Source organism: Tenrec ecaudatus, chromosome 3 (genome assembly GCF_050624435.1).
Source record: "Tenrec ecaudatus isolate mTenEca1 chromosome 3, mTenEca1.hap1, whole genome shotgun sequence".
Lineage (NCBI taxonomy): Eukaryota > Metazoa > Chordata > Mammalia > Afrosoricida > Tenrecidae > Tenrec > Tenrec ecaudatus.
In genome coordinates, this window is record NC_134532.1 from 10,958,256 (window position 1) to 10,975,146 (window position 16,891).

Consider the following 16,891-nt stretch of genomic DNA (forward strand, 5'->3'; position numbering starts at 1 on the left):
TCAGTGATATTGTTCTCTAGGATGAGAATTGTTAGGTCACCTTTCTTTGGAATGGGCATTAAGTATGGATTTCTTTCAGTCAGTTGGCCAAGTGACTGTCTTCCAAATTTTCCCCATCAAATCTTTCGATATTGCTACTCAAGGCTTGAATTTTTCCTTGAGATTTTAGGTTTCAGATGGAACTTTGTTCTTCCTTTTTGGTTTCCTAACTCTAAGTTTTGCACATTTCACCGTAACATTTTCTTTTTGCCTCTCAGGCTGTCCTCTAAAATTCTTTTCAGCTCTATGATTTCCTCATTTTTTCCATGTGCCTTCACTACCATAAAACTAAGAGCAAGTTTCAGTCTCTTCTGAGATCCACTTTGATCTTTTCTTGTTTCCTGTCTTTTTAATGACCTTTTGCTTTCTTCACGATGTCCTCCCCTAGCTCATCGGGTCATCGGTCATAAGTGTTTAATGCTTCAAATCTATGGATGTTCTCGAAATTCCAAGGAGGGGATACACTTTTAAAGTCTATATTAGCTCTTGTGGACTTGTTTTAATATCCTTCAACTTCAACCTGAAGTAACAATTGAGCAACTGTTCCACAGAAGGGCCCTGGCCTGGTATGCATGGTTGATATTGAGCTCTCCATTGTCTCTTTCCAGATTTAGTCAGTACCATTTCTGTGTATTCCAGCTGGATTAATTCATGTGTACAATTGTCTGCTGTGTTATTTGAACAAGTCACTGGCCGTGCAAAATTCTATCATGGTATCTCCAGATTAATTTTTATCACCAAGGTCATTCTTCTCCAACTACCATTTCTTCCTCTGTTTCCAAATTTTGTATCTCAATTGTCAATAATTATTAATACATCTTGACTGTGTTTCATGGATTTCAGATTGAAGATGTTGGTAGAATTCTTCAATTTCTACACACTAGCTATGATAGCTTGTACGTAAATTTGACTGACAGTTATATTAATTGGATTTCTTTATGCGCTGATGGAAATTATTCCATCACAGACAGGATTGTACTTCAAGATAGATCTTGAAATGCCCTTAGTTGAGAATGAAAGGAACTCCCTTGATCGTGCCATTCCCAGCACAACATGACATTCTCATTCGAAGCGCCCAAGACCAAAATATCTTTTTCGATAATTGCCAATTTTCTGAAGTCATACTTCATTGGCAAATGAGTGTCACAAAGGCGTTACTCCATCTGAGTTATCACTGTTGACTACTTAGAGAGGGTACCTCTTCTTCAAGTCATATTTTGAGTGCCTTTCGACCCAAGCAGCTGATCTGGAATCATCTCTGACAATGTTCTGCTTCTATTCATTATGTTTTCAGTAACTGACAATGTTTCCATATCCTCATCCTATGAGGTTTCAAGAGGCTAATTCCGCTGAATTGGACAGACTAGTCCTTCATTGTCTGTTCTTGGGCTGGAAGCTCTGCTGAAATCTGTTCACTTTGGGTGACTTTACTGGTATTTGAAACACTGGAGGTATAGCTTCCAGGATCACAGCAACACATAAGCCACCCCATAGTGGTGGCCAGCTGTGGAGGAAGGCAACTGCTAAGTGTCACTGAATGCCTGTGCTGCAGCGGTAATGTCCACTCACAGGAACGCTACTCTGACCCTGAACCACACTAGTCCTTGCATCACCATGCCAAAGCCAACAATGTAAGATCTGCTCCTGTTGGGAACTAAATTCAAAAGCCACCTTTTTCTTCATTACTTACTAAATTTAAAGTACTGTACTAACAATCACTGTTTATCATGTTATCCTCAGTTCTTTCTTCTAAACACATCATACAAAAGCTTTGGTAGCACAGTGAATGAAGTGCTTGTCTGCTCACCAAAAGATCAGCAGTTCAAATCCACCAGTCACTCCACAGCAGACTGTGGCAGCCTACTTCCACAAAAATGTATAGCCTTGGAAAACCCATGAGCAGGTCTCCTGTCCTATAGGGTTATGAGTGAAGTCAGAATCAACTCAACTCCAGTGGATCTGGTTTTTAAAAAACACATCATTATTGTATCCTAGGGACCCTATGTACAAGAGAACGAACGAAACACTGCCTGCCCTATCCTCACAATTGTTATGTTTGCGTCCATTGTTGATGCCACTGCATCAATCCATCTGGTCAAAGGTCTTCCCCTTTGTCACTGCCTTTCTTGTTTATCAAGCATGATGTCCTTTCCCAGACCCAACTCATCAGATAGACAAAGGAGGAAAAACAAGCAAACAAGCTCAGATCTTTTAGAGCAGGGGTCCCTCAAACTGCAGCCCGCCGAGGGCACTTATCCAGCCTGCCGGGTATTTTTGCCCCGTTTTGTTTTTTTACTTCAAAATAAGATAATGTGCAGTGTGCATAGGAATTTGTTCACAGGGTTTGTTTTTTTAAAAACTATAGTCTGTACCTCTAACCAGTCTGAGGGACAGCGCACTGTCCCCCTGTTTAAAGTTTCAGGACCCCTGTTTTAGAGCAAAAATCAGATTAAAAAAATGTAATCCTTAGAATTCACCAAAGAATTCTTAAAGAATGAAAAGGTATCAACCCCCCATCCCCGGAAAAAAAATGTTAAAAGGAACTAAGGAATTGTAAATGCACAGGATGGATAGATATCTCTGCCTGCAGTGGAAAACATTGTTACAATTATTATAGTGGCAAACATTGTTACAATTACTAGATTAACACTTGGCAGAGCAGCTGCTCCTGGTAAAAGAGGAATAAGTTTCCTTAGTCTCCTGGGGGGAGAGGGGGAATATCAATTGCTTGTTTTTGTTTGTGCAGGGAAACCGTTTCATCTGTGATGGAGAAAGAGAAAAATACACAGGTCTATTTAAAAAGGGCTAGACATATACTAGAGGACACTATCATCTTAACCATCAGAAATAAAAGGCACTAAATAGTAAACTAAAAAATATTAAAGGTAGAGTGTGCTCAGGAAGGCTTGAGAGATAAATATAACAAAAATAAAAGATGTAAATTGTTTTCTGCAGGCGAGAAAAATCAAAGCAGAAGCCTCGATTATCATATCACTCATGGATTGCGGAATGAGCAGGTGAGAAGAAATCCTTTTATCCAGCATTGCTCACCATTTGATATAGTATATGCCTATTTAAACTTCAATTCACGAATTAAACGAAATCTTAAATACAGTCTTCAGTAGTACTAGCCACATGTCAGTGCCCAAAAGCAGCACTATTACGATGGCATGAACACATAACATTTCCCTCACTGCAGAAAAATCCACAAGGCTGCACTTTATTGCCTCCCGTAAAGGCCTCCCCACCCCCTTAAAATACTGCCCAACCATTTATACCAACTGTTAATGCAGGACCACCTTACTCTGACATGAAGGAGCACTGTTGGCATAATGGTTAAGGACTGGGCAGCAGCCTGCATAGAGCAGGTTGTTAATACGCCTTCCACCAGTTCAGATGCTTTATTCCTTTTCATTTGGTCCGGTTGCTCTTAGAGCCTATGTAAAGGCATTCAACTGTGCAGATCCTAAAATACTATGGCTAACATTGAGAAGATTGGGAAGTCCAATTCCGAACACCTCTTTCTGTTCATGGTGAATCCGTTTGCAGAAGATGAGCACTCATTAAAACAAAACAAAAAGATACTGTACGGCTTAAAACAGGGGTCCTCAAACTGTGGCCCATCACGGACACTTATCTGGCCCGCCGCGTGCTTGTGCCCCATTTGTTTTACTTCAAAAGAAGGTATGTGCAGTGTGCACAGGAATTTGTTCATAGTTTATTTTTTAACTATAGCCCGGCCCTCCATCGGGTCTGAGGGACAGTGAACTGGCCCCCTGTTTAAAAAGTTTGAGGACGCCCTGGCTTAAAATAAGAAAAGGTGTGCAACACTTATGTATCCTTTCGCCATACTTAGAGGCAATCTATATGCTGATGAAGTATTTTGAGCAGTTGGACTATATGAAAAAGAATAAACCAGTAAAAACTCGCCATATGCAGATAACATGGCCTTGCCGGCGGAAAGCCAGGACTTAAAAACACTAATGAAGGCCAAGAACTACAGCCTTCATTACCCTCCACTTAAAAAACTGTTTTCTCAACTTGACCAATATGCGACATCATGCTACAGGGCAAATGGAAGTTGTTATGAACGTCATTTTATTTGCATCGACAATCAATGCATCAGGAAACCAAAAGACATTTTATACTAGGAAAATTGCCAAAGACTTCTTTAAAGGGTTCAAAAGCAAAGATGTCATTTTCAGGTCTACTATGTGCTGGTACATGTGTGAGATCAGCCCACAGGATTTTATATCGCTCCATATGCATCCAAGAGCTGAACAACGAATAAGGAAGACTGAAGAATTGATGCCTTCAAATAATAGCTTTGGTAAAGAATATACTGAAAGTACCATGGACCGCTAGAGAACAAACGAATCTGTCTTAAACGAAGTACAGCCAGATTAGAATGCTCCTGAGGAGGGAGGATGGCAAGACTTTGCCACAGGGACTTTGGACAGGTTATCAGACAGGATTAGTCCATGAAAGAAAAATATGCTTGGTACGGTAGGTCAGGGAGGGATTGACACAGTGGGGCAATAATGGGCTCAAGTATAACTTTGTGAGATGATACAGGTGTGGGCCATTTCATTTGGTATACAGGGTTGCTATTAGTTAGAACTGGCACAATGGTAACTAAGCCAACATATTTTAAACAGGAACTAAAGTAAAAAGTCAATTAAAATGTTGGGACCAGTTCAAGAAAGTCTAATACTTTCATAATGCATTATTTTTTCAAATATGGATAAAAATGGCTACTCTTAAAGTTGCTGGTATTTAACCAAACACATCATATGATCTGGCTTCTTGGTTTACATAGTAACATCCTAATTTCATGGGGCATCTTAGTTTACTGAACTAATGTAGTATTTAATTGCTATTTACTTCCTTGTTTATGGCAAAGTGGCTGAGGTTTTTACAACCTTGTAAGGTCCAACCAAGTAACAAGACTTACTCTGTACCCACCTGGAGCACAAAGGAAGAGCCAGTGAGATTCTGTTAGTTAATACGGCCCTCCTAGCCACCGATTTCTTATGAGATGTACTGTAATTCTGGACTTCATGCCTCTGACTATTGTGGGATCCAGTCCCACATCCAGAGGGGTCCTAAGGGGCAGTTGTGTAATTGAGGGGTAAATTAAAGAGACATTAGACAAGGCATGCAAGGGCTCACCTCTTCCAAAGGAGACCAGAAGCAGAGAGGCAGCATTCTCTCACAAGCTTGTATATCTTAGGCATGCTAGTCACAGTAAGCACATACATACCAGGAAGGGGTTGTATCAGAGGCAAACGCCTAACAGGAAGGAGATGAGCTAGGGTATACATGCAATAGGGAGGAGAGCTTTTAGAGACATACGAGTGACAGGCAGGTGCGAACCTAACATGATGGGTGGATTCTAGAGTCAAGATGGCAGCCCAACCTTGGTTGTCTATGAGCTGGCTTGACCTTAAGTGTACCTGAGCCTTTATACAGAGGAAAAAATCTATGATCCTATCAGAAGGAAGTGAGTCCTACTCAGCAGTGGGACAGACAACGGGGTCTGATTGTTCCATAGGGCAGAGAACCTTCAGGCAAATAGCCTTCCAGCAGTTAACCTTCAATAGTATAGTAGCAACCATGTGCTTGCAAGCAGCACCTTAAAGTTAGCGCTATTATTGGGGATGGGGGTGGGCGATAACTTTTACTTAGGAGAATGTGACTTGGATCCACTTCCATCCCACAAACAAGAAAGGCTCCCTCCACAAGACTCCTGGCCTCCCAGGTTTCTTAAATATGAGCATAGAGAATTTGTCCGCATGCATTCTCTTCCCAGTTCTCAGTTTCCCACAGGCTATGACCCCACTTTGGGGGGAGTTAACATCTATGACAGGATTAAGTTGGGGTGAACAGGATTGATGAACTTCTAGACAGCAAGTAAAATAAGGGTGTCAGGGAGGGTGGTGATGCTGGTTGGGGGAGTGGCAAAAGGGAGACAATATCAAGAAGTCCAGGAAGAAAAATAATCTTTAGAAACTGTGATAGCAATTTTACAATTCTGCTTCATGTAATTGAACGATGAGATTATATATTAATGCATATAATATATATTGCATATTATGTAATATATATAATATCTATGGTTGTATATACATATATATAACTAATATGTATTAGCTCCCAATTAATATTGAAAAAGTTAGGGTTAAGTCCTGAGCTAAATAGAGGGTGTAAGCCACACCACACTTCTGTTTTCTTGGGGATATCTTTTTTACTGTACTAAAGGGTGTCCATCCTTGGGGGGTATCTTTCTACTGTACGATGGGGTGTGAATAGCATCCTTGGGGATATGGTAGGCTAAAATACAGAAACCACACCTCCATCAAAGCTCGATCTCAGTATGTAAGAGTCATCTAGTACACAGAACTCTGGTGGAGTAGTAGTGGTAACTCGTAGGGTTTGTGACTGAAAGGCCAGCAATTCAAAACTACCAGACACTCTGAGAGAGAAAGATGGAACTTTCTATTCCTGTAAAGTTACCGTCTCAGAAACGCCTCAGCAATTTTACTCTATCCTATAAGGCTGTTATGAGTCGGTCTTGCCTCAATGGTCGTGAGTGAAGATAGAGAAATATGAGGACCTCTGGAAAAACACACCCAAGATCTAACGTGGCAAAAGTCACTGAGAAAAAAATGTACCAGATACTGCGGCCCAGAGGCTCACAGGAGCAGTGCCAAGACTGCAGGGTACCTTCTCATCTGACCCGAGACTATGGGGCTGAGAGACAAGAGTGATGGTTGAGGTGGCTTCCCAGCAACAGGGGACAAAATCCAAAAGCCAAGTGGCTGAGAGGCTGCGGACCAGAGAACTTTTGCTGCTGGCTGAGGAGAAGTGTTGCTATGGACCACTGATGATTACCTTTCTGTTTGCTGGTCCTGAATTTATGGTAGCCTATTAACTTCCTGAACAAATCTCCTAATTGTGAGTCATGTCTGAGTTCTGCGTGGCAATTTCAACGAATTACTGAACCCAGCACAGAAGTAGACAACCAGCTGGTATTGGGAAAATAGAAGCACGTCTCGTCCCTCATTTGAGGCAATAGGGCAGCCAGAGGTCAGATATGTCGACTTCTATGCTGTTAAATAGAGTCAATAGTAGGAAGACAGAAAATGTGTTACTAATCAATTGCCTCTGTGAACAGATTCCTCTTTTACCAGAGGACCCGACTATATGATGAACATTACCAAATGTCATTATCCAAAGTTCTAAAGAATCCTAATCGAAAAAAAGAAAAATACAGAACTTTCAAATTCTCATGGAATCCAGACTTGCTAGAGCTATTGTTGGTGGATGAATCCCTAAAACAATTTACCTAAAATAGCTCTAAACCTAAAACCTTAACCAAAGATATCTCCTAAGGTTTACTTAATCATAGTTTACATTAGTGACTTATAGCTACTTTAAGCGTCATGCTCTTTTAGCGAAGTACATATTTGAGATCAAGTTCAACGATCTAGATTTGAAGCTCAGGGAGTAGTGAACACTGGTGGAAGAATAATTTGGAAGGACAAAATGAGGATTCACCATACAATTTGAAGAAGGAAATTAGCATCACTGTTCTACTGAGTATATTTTTACCAAAATAATAATCATATTATTAAAATAAGTGGTTATATGTTTTTAAATTCAAAGTAGTCATGCCCGGGGAGTCTTTTGTTTAAAAACAACAACAAAGACTTTTGAGATATCCACATGTCTGTAGCATGAAAAACTGGAGTTGTACAAAAACATAAAAAATTCTTGCTGTGAAGTGGTAAAGGAAAAAATAATTCATATTAACTGTGTTAGTCCGGGTAGACTAGAGAAACGAATTCATAGACACTCATGTGTATGAGAAAGAGATTTATACACAAGAGCAATAGAACATTGAGAAAACATCCCAGCCCAGTCCACATCAAGTCCTTAACTCCGTTATTAGGCCATATGTCCTATGCCAATCTTCAGGCTCATGAAGCCCATGCAGTGATGCTAAAATGTAGAAGTCCAGGAATTAGAAACACCTCAGCACTGGCAGGGGTCTCTCCATGGCTTCTCTAGGACCCAGGGGTGCACCAGGGTGGGTCCATGTGCCCTGTCAACTGCTATGTTTTCCAGGGTGTGACCAGAGAGGGAGTCTCTCCTGCCTCCCAGGAGGAAGTACCGGACTTCCCAGAGTGCTCAGGAGAAGGCCATACCCACACAGAGGAATCTTTGGCGATGATCTGGTTGACAATCTTGACTTCACCCCTACACTCTTACTCCTCAAACTGACAAATGATTATATATCTACCACATTAACAATGTAAAAAGAATAAAGAAGTTATATGTTTGCCTCTATAATTTAAATTTTGGGGTTTTTTTCCCCTCTTCAAATTAAAGGGTGTTTATTGCATTAATCTATTTCATTCTTTGAGTGTTATATAGCTAATGTCCTAGCAAAAAACAATGATCAAATGTTTGATGTAACATTAGAAATTATCCACAGCAATTCTCATCTACACAAGAAAGCCAATGCATGACAAAAGCATGTCCAATAAAAAGTTGAGAAAAACAAAGAGTTGACATTTATGGAGCAGTTATAGGTCAAATGCAATCAATAACAGTCCTATCATGTTTTAGAGCAGTGGTTTTCAGTCTTCCTAATGCCGTGACCCTGTGATACAGTTTCTCATGCTGCAGTGACCCCCAACCATAAAATTATTTTCCTTGCTACTTCGTAACTGTAATTTTGCTGTTATAAATCGTAATGTTAAGTATTTGCTATGTGGGATATATTTTTATTGTTCCAAACTGAACATAATTAAGCATAATTAAAGTATAGTGATTAATCACAAAACAATATGTAATTATATATTGTGAATTATTTGTGTTTTCTGATGGTCTTAGGCGACCCGTGAAAAGGTCATTTGATCCCCCTCAAAGGGGTCGTGACCCGCAGGGTGAGAATCGTTATTCTGGAGGATGGGACTTAAATTTCATCACAAATCTAAGTACTTACGTCAAGAAGTAACTCATCTTTTGTTTTAAGGAAATTCTTATTCTCCTCAACTTGTAAATTATCTTCTCCATCTGACAGCACTGGCGGAAGTGATATATGGGATGATGAGGAAGATGAGGAAGATGATGAGGAGGAAGAAGAGGAGCTTGAAGTATCTGAATCTGTTTCACTATAGGGGAAAAAGTTAAAAAAAATAGTAATTATTATAATGGCATTGTTGTTAGATGCCACTGAGTTGGCTTCAACCCAAAACAACTCTATGCACAACAAAATTAAATACTGCTCAGTCTTTCACCACCCTCACAATTATTCCAATGGACCTGAGACAACTGATGTAGCCACCATGGCCATCCATTTAGTCGAGGGCCTTCTTCCTCTTTTCACCACCTCTCCTCTTTACCAACCATGATGTCCTTCTCCAGGGACTGGTCCCTCCCGACATGTCCAAAGTAGATCAGATGAAGTCTTATCATCTTTGCCTCTAAGGACTACTCCAGCCTTACTTTTCCCAATACAGATCTGTTGGCTATTTTAGCAGTCCCTGGTACTGTCAATATTTTTTCTCCAGCACCACAATTTAAAATGCATTGATTCGTCTATGTTCTTCAATTGTCCAGTCACTGTCCTTATTCAATGTCCAGATTTCACATGAATATGATGCAATGGAAAACACGATGGCTTGGGTCTGGCGCACCAATCCTCAAAGTAACCCTCTTGCTTTTCTATACTCTAACTAGGTCCTGTGCAGAGCAGATTAACTCACTGAAACCCGTCTTTTGATCTCTTGACTGTTGCTTCTATGAGCACTGTTTGTGGACCCAAGCAAGACAAAATCCTTGACAACTTCAACCTTTTCTCCATTTATCATGATGCTACCCATTGGTCCATGTGAGGATGTTAGTCTTCCTTATTCTGCATTGTAATACATACTGAAGGCTACAATCCTTGACCTCGATAATGGCATTAGACTGAGATTACTCATCTGGAAATAGCTACTTTGCTCCATCTACTCATCTGGAAACATCTACTCTTGTCGATCTAATTTAACAATTCAAAGTGACTGTAGTCTAGAAATATTGCATTATCTGGGAAACTGTTTTAACCCCTCAATAAAAGCAAAGCTCACTGCCATTAAGCAAATTCGGATTCACGCAACTCTACAGGACAGGGAAGAACTACCCCGGTGGGTTTCCAAAACTGTAGCTCCTTATGAAAGAAAGCCTCACCTTCCTTCCTTGGAGCGGCTGGTGGCTTAGAACTGCTGGCCTTTTGATTAGCAGCCCAACTCATAATCCATTCTGCCACCAGGGCTCCAATATTTACACTGTTCATAGGCAAAAGTGTGAGAAGCGATGCAGTTCCGTTTTTTAAATTTAGAATTTTTTCACATGCCACATACCCAGCGACAGCTGATGTCTGTCAAAAGGGAGCTCTGAACAGAGCAGCTCTCTTGCTCACTCTCACTGCCACCGAGTCAATTCTGAAGAATCTCTCTATGGGCTAGATGACTTCCGTAATTGCCAAGTTTCTCCCTAATCTTCAGACAACCTGAATTCCTAAGTCACCAGCCATGTGGACTATTCTCACCTCTGAAATATTTTTGGTGTTTTGACTTATACAGTCATTCTTATCACCAGTAACATCCCTCTTTATTTAGCCCCATCCCAGGACCCTTGCACGTGCTGCTTCTCAGTGTTGTGTTTGGTCAGTTTCTCTCCCTTCTGTGCCCCTTTCCGCAGATGCCTCATTTGCTCCAGTGATTGCAATCACTGTCCATGAGTAGGTTAACTTCTAAGTCACTAGCCATGATTTATGAATGGACGTAACACACCTCACAAGTGCAACAAGTTAAAAAACCGGGAGGAAAGGTCAGAGATTCACCCGAAGTTGTCATGGAGAACAGGCCTGGCAATCTGCTCTGAAAGGCCACAGGCCCAAGAACCAAGTGGAGGGGCTCTATTCTGCACTCAAGCCACCATTGTGAGGCAGAGTAGATGTCACAGCAATGAACAACTCCTTACTGAACCTACCTCTCTGCTGGAGCACCTCTTTTATATCACTGCTGAAATCATTTTAGACTATTGCATTTTCTCCCAGTCTCCAAAGTCCTATCTCCAAACTGGTGAACTTCTCATTATCCCATTGCTCTATTCCACTGACCGGTTTCAGTCCTCGCTGCTGTCACTTGTTCATCTGTGTTACAGAACTGATACCAATACTAACTAACCTATTCCTACCACAGCCACCACCTCATCCTGCTATTACCACTCTCCCATGGCCTCCATCTTAGTAAGATGGCATGCTTGCTTTAAAAGGATCTCCCATGACTACAATTTAGATAAGGAATTATTATCAGTTTTGCTCTGTGTGATGACCGTGTAAGCCATTTCTCTTAGAAAATGCAAGATGAAATAATATGGCATAAAGTGTCAATGGTACTTGTAAGTGAAACCAGAATAGTTCGATAATATGTATGTGTATAAAACTAATAGTCCCAAAATGTTAATAATGGTTAAATCTAAGCCTTAACATTTTAACTGTTAAATCTGGTTATAGCATGTGCTGTACTACTTTCTACCTTTTATTTTTAAACATTCCAGCAAACAGAAAAGTGTAAAGGTTTTTGAAAAATTTATATGTGCACAAGATAAAGGTCATGCTCCTTAGCTTGGCATCTCAACCGCCTTCTGCACTCAGGTCTGATTACTTTCAGCAATCATTGTGGAATGCGGTTTTTGTTAAATTTTTGGCCCTGGTTTTTCTCATCCTTACTGTGAGGGTTTCCAGTTTTCTGGTTTTAAATAGCATTTATTGTATTGTTTGAATAGTATACAATATTCAATCCTAATGGGCTGAATCCTAATTTAAAGAAACAAACACCTAGGACAAGTGGAGAAATCAGAATACAGAATGAGTATTAAGTTTACGCTAATTTTTCTACATTTAAGTATGATGGCCAAGCTTTTTTAAAAAATTAAAGAAATATATATATTTAACTATAAGGGGGCACATGACTAAGATTTGGTTTAGAATTGTTCAGGTAGAAATAGTAAAGATAAAACAAGGGAGGTAAACTAAAAAGATCGGTAATATATTGAAATGCTGTATTTTGGCGATGAGTTCGTTATATGAGGCCCACTCCTTTTGCTCAAGTTTGCAAACACGCCTAAAACAAAGTTAACCGTATAACGCCTGAATTTTTAATTTCAGGAGAATTTTTTTGTTTTTATTCTTTACTTTCATAGTTATCAATATATACATACATTAATATATACATTTTAATTAAATGTTACGAAAACGTCCCGCTGGGCGTTATAGGGCTAAAGAGTAAACACTACCTTTCATCAATTCAAATCAGATGATATTCAAATTCACATCTCTGGCCCAGAACTGTCCTCCGATCTGTAGACTTCCAGTTTTTCCTATTGTCTATCTGACATCTTCATTTGGTTGTTAAACAGTATGTCAGTCCATACCCTCCAGTCTCAACCCAGGTCTGTTCTTTATCTTCATCCACCCAGTTGATGGCCTTTTACCTAGTCCACTGCTGATCCATTAACAAGCCCGATGGGCAGAACTTCAAAATACTTAGGCCAGGGGTCCATGGTCAGTCTATAAAGCAACGCAACATTTTATCCAACTATTTCCACATGTGGCCCTACTCCATTCGATTTTCTGTCACTCTTTCCTTAATTCCAATCATCCTACACAGAAAGGAGCTTATTGGAATAGTGGCAGAGGTTTATTACTTCTGTGTTTAAAACGACTCAACAGTTTACACGTAGAATTAAGATTAAACCTTTAACACTGCTACGGAGTCAGTTCCATCACTGAAACTTTCACCAACTCGAAATTTCTATTCAAACATTTACTTTTTTATATTTCTTCTCGCCCACTAGAATGCAGGGCAGGGATAACGTGTCCGTATTATGCACAAACTTCAATAGCTCACACAACACACTCAGATATTTGAATACAAAGTACAGTGTGGCTTAGTAACATCCTACTTGTTTCGGCTTGGGTGGGGAGCGCTTACAGTATGCAGAGCACAGTACTTAAGAACTTTATTTAGCTCATTTCATAGCACATACCCCTCCCCCTCACACACACACACACACACACACACACACACACGAGTCTGCAAAATAACAAACGTCACGTGTCAAACTTGAAACACATAACCCTTTCCACGATCCCTAATTTACCCGTTGCAAAAGCAAAAAATATTTAAGTGCACGCTAAACCTCCAAATTCAGATCTTATGGAAAACTCAGACCGTAGCCCCCCAAATCGAACAGTTACCATCTCCAAGACGTAGGGTGCACAGTGATCGCGAAAATAACCTCAGCATTTCCCCATTCTCACTAAGAGGTATTCTGCCTCTATAGTGGCCCTTGCGCACCACTGAGGTTCAGCACGAAGCAGGAGCCGACCATTGAAATGCCCACCCGCGTGGCAGCGGCAAGGGCGGCCCCAGCGACGTGCCCGCACGTGCGTCCAGCGGGCCGGCGAGCTCGGGGTTCCAGCCCCCGCGGGGACCCGCCGCCGCCGCCGCCCATCAGTCCAGCCTCTTCCCGCAGGTACCCCACCTGTCCGAGTCCGAATCCGAGTCCGAGCTCTCCACGCGGTCCGGGATCTGTGCCTCGGCCGCGGCCAGACCCGTAACGCCGTTCCCGCCCGGTTCAGGCGGCGACTGCGGCTCGCGGCTCTCGCAGGCGGCGGCGCTCTCCGCGGGCGGAGGCGCCTGCTCGCCGGCAGGCCGGGCTCCGGGGGACGCCGGCTGCTGCCCCGAGTCCGGGGCCGCTTCCCTCGGCGGCGGCGGCGGCCCCGGTTCGGGCTCAGAGGCCGGGCACGACACCGGGAGACCTTCTCCGACGCCAAGGCCGGCGCCACAGAATTTAAGCGTCTCCAGCTGCGCCGCGGCGGCCTCCACGACCTCCATCCCGCCGCGCCAGAAACCGACGAGCGCCGGATTCGCCGCCCCGGAAGCGGCCCAAACCCCCTCCGCGGCGGACGCCGACCGCCCGGTCCAACTTCCCGCGTTTCCCTAGCGATAACACGCGGACCAGTCGCGAGGCCCGACCCCGCCGTTGGCTCAGCAGCGCGTCCGGAAGCGGGTGACGTAAGGACGTACGGCGCTCGCCGGGGGCGTGGCCTGTTTACTGGTCTTCAGCAAGGGCGTGCGCTCACTTTCTTGGTGCCGGCCTTGTGTCTCGGTCCTAAAGTCAGAAAGCTTGAATTTTGTTTTTCTGAATCTGGGCCTCTGCGAGTGACGCGCTGGGCTGCTAACTCGCAGAATCACCAGTTCGAACCCACCAGCCGCGGTCTGGGAGAAAGATGAGGCTTTTGACGCCTGTAAAAATTGGAACTCAAATCCAGAGGCTGGGCTAGGGTTCCTTACAGGATTCCCATCAGTCAGAATTGACTCTGTTGCAGCGAGGAAATCTGGGTGAAAGCTTACCGCAGTGGAGTCATGGAGAAGGGATTACTGCTCAGGGAAGTGCCAAGAGTGCCCAAGCAGTCCATTAGGACATTACTTTAGTAACTTCATTGAAGTTAACTGGTTAAGAGATTTTGACAGCACCTCGACCATCTCAAGAAAAGCACTAGAACTATGCCTTTTATTCCCTCCTTTCTGTTCCATTTCCTCATAGCCTGATAAAGAAAACAGTAAAGGGGCATCGGATTTTTTAGTTTTAATGATGTAGAAGTAATGTTGATGTCAATTATTTCTGACATTGCTTTGTAAAACGGTGAGAAAGACTAAAATATAGCTTAGGCTGAGAAACCGTTTCTTTAAATTATAAGGAGAGCAAGAAAAAAAATCGTAGGATTGAGGTAGACATCAGAATTTTCAGACCCTCAAGTAAAACAAATCATTATTGGTACCATTTATTAAATAGCATGTTACCAAAGATTATACTAAAAATTTAATGTTATCCACTGAGAACTGTTTTATGCCCTCCTAGTTAATAGATTTTCATTGAAATTCAGAGCAAGAGTCTCTGTTTTTAATAAAGGAGTCCTGGTGACACAGTGGTTAAGCATTCGGAAGATCACTACTGAGCAAAAGTTGGCTGATTCATACCCACCCATGGACGATAGGCAGTTAGCTTCTGTAAAGATTCACAGCCTTGGAAATTGAGGCAATTCTACTCTTTACTGTATCTCACTGCCATTGAGTCCATGTCCAGTAATAGGGACATTTTAGGACAGGATAGATTTCCCAAGAACTGTAATTTCCCAAGACTGTAACTCTTTATGTGAGTAGAAGGCCCCGCTTTCTCCCCTTTACCAATTGGTCACTGTAAATCAGAATCAACTGAATTAAGCTGCTAATGAATGGCCTCAGATCATTGTTGAGGGATATAGCCCTGTTGTCAGAGAGCATTGTAAAGTCGATTGTGGCAGATATAGTTAAGTCAAAATGGGATATTTTATACTTGATCTCCTTTTGACCTATTTAAACTTGTTTTACTTTTTGTTTTTTATGTGAAGGAAAATACATGTGGATTAAGTCCCCGATGAATCCCCTCTGACCAGGCACCAGGGGTGTGCATAGTCTTGGTAGCATGCAGATTGCATTGGAGAGTGGATTGCTGAAGATGCAGTAAGTTAAAATGTGTGCAGCCTATCACCTGATCTCCCTTATGATCCGTTTACATTTGTCCTAGTCTTAAATATTTTCCTTTTTTTATTTTTTGTCTTTCACATGGAGAAGTGTCCTCTTCTCTCACTGATTCTTTTTTTTATCGTTTTATTAGGGACTCAGGCAACTCTTATCACAATCCATACATACATCAATTGTGAAAGCACATTTGTACATTCATTGTCATCATTCTCAAAACATTTGCTCTCCACCTAAGCCCCTGGCATCAGCTCCTCATTTTTTCCCCTGCCTCCCCACTCTCCCCTCCCTCATGAACCCTTGATAATTTATAAATTATTTTGCCATATCTTGCCCTGTCCGACATCTCCCTTTACCCAATTTTCTGTTGTCCGGTCCCCAGGGAGGAGGTGATATGTAGATCCTTGTAATTGGTTCCCCCTTAACAACTCACCCTCACTCCACCCTCCCCATATTGCCACTCACACCACTGGTCCTGAAGGGATCATCCACCCTGGATCCCCTGTGTTTCCAGTTCCTATCTGTACCAGTGTACATCTGGTCTAGCCAGATTTGTAAGGTAGAATTGGGATCATGATAGTGGGAGAGGAGGAAGATTTAGGAAATAGAGGAAAGTTGTATGTTTCATCATTGCTACATTGCACCCTGACTGGCTCATCTCCTCCCAGAGACCCTTCTATAGGGGCTTGTAGCCTACAAATGGGCTTTGGGTCTCCACCCCACACTCCCCGCCTCATTCACTATGATAAGATTTTTTGTTCTGATGATGCCGCCTCATTCACTATGATAAGATTTTTTGTTCTGATGATGCCTGATACCTGATCCATATGACACCTCATGATCACACAGGCTGATGTGCTTCTTCCATGTGGGCTTTGCTGCTTCTGAGCTAGATGGTTGCTTGTTCACCTTCAATCCTTTAAGACCCCAGACACTATATCTTTGGATAGCCGGGCACCATCAGCTTTCTTTGCCATATTTGCTTCTGCACCCATTTGTCTTCAGCAATCGTATCATAGAGGTGAGCACACAATGATATGAATTTTTGTTCTTTGATGCCTAATAACTGTTCCCTTTGGCACCTCGTGATCACACAGGCCTGTGTGGTTCTTCCATGTGGGCTTTGTTGCTTCTTATTTTCTTTCTTGTTGATTAAGGTTTTTAATTTGTTTTACTTTGTTATTCTTATTAGTTAGTTTGTTTATTAATGT

General features: G+C 42.0%; 1 protein-coding gene across 1 annotated transcript in view; it reads right to left on the reverse strand.

The window, feature by feature from the left end:
- The window catches only part of NAF1 (nuclear assembly factor 1 ribonucleoprotein), a 51,114-nt gene extending 36,959 nt beyond the window's left edge, over nt 1-14,155 (reverse strand). The window contains exons 1-2 of the mRNA XM_075543648.1: nt 13,642-14,155; nt 9,053-9,221 (exon numbers count right to left, since the gene is read on the reverse strand). Coding sequence (XP_075399763.1) covers nt 9,053-9,221; nt 13,642-13,994 — 522 coding nt within the window. The 5' untranslated portion in view covers nt 13,995-14,155. The remainder of the gene's footprint in view (nt 1-9,052; nt 9,222-13,641) is intronic.
- Nucleotides 14,156-16,891: the final 2,736 nt, after the last annotated feature.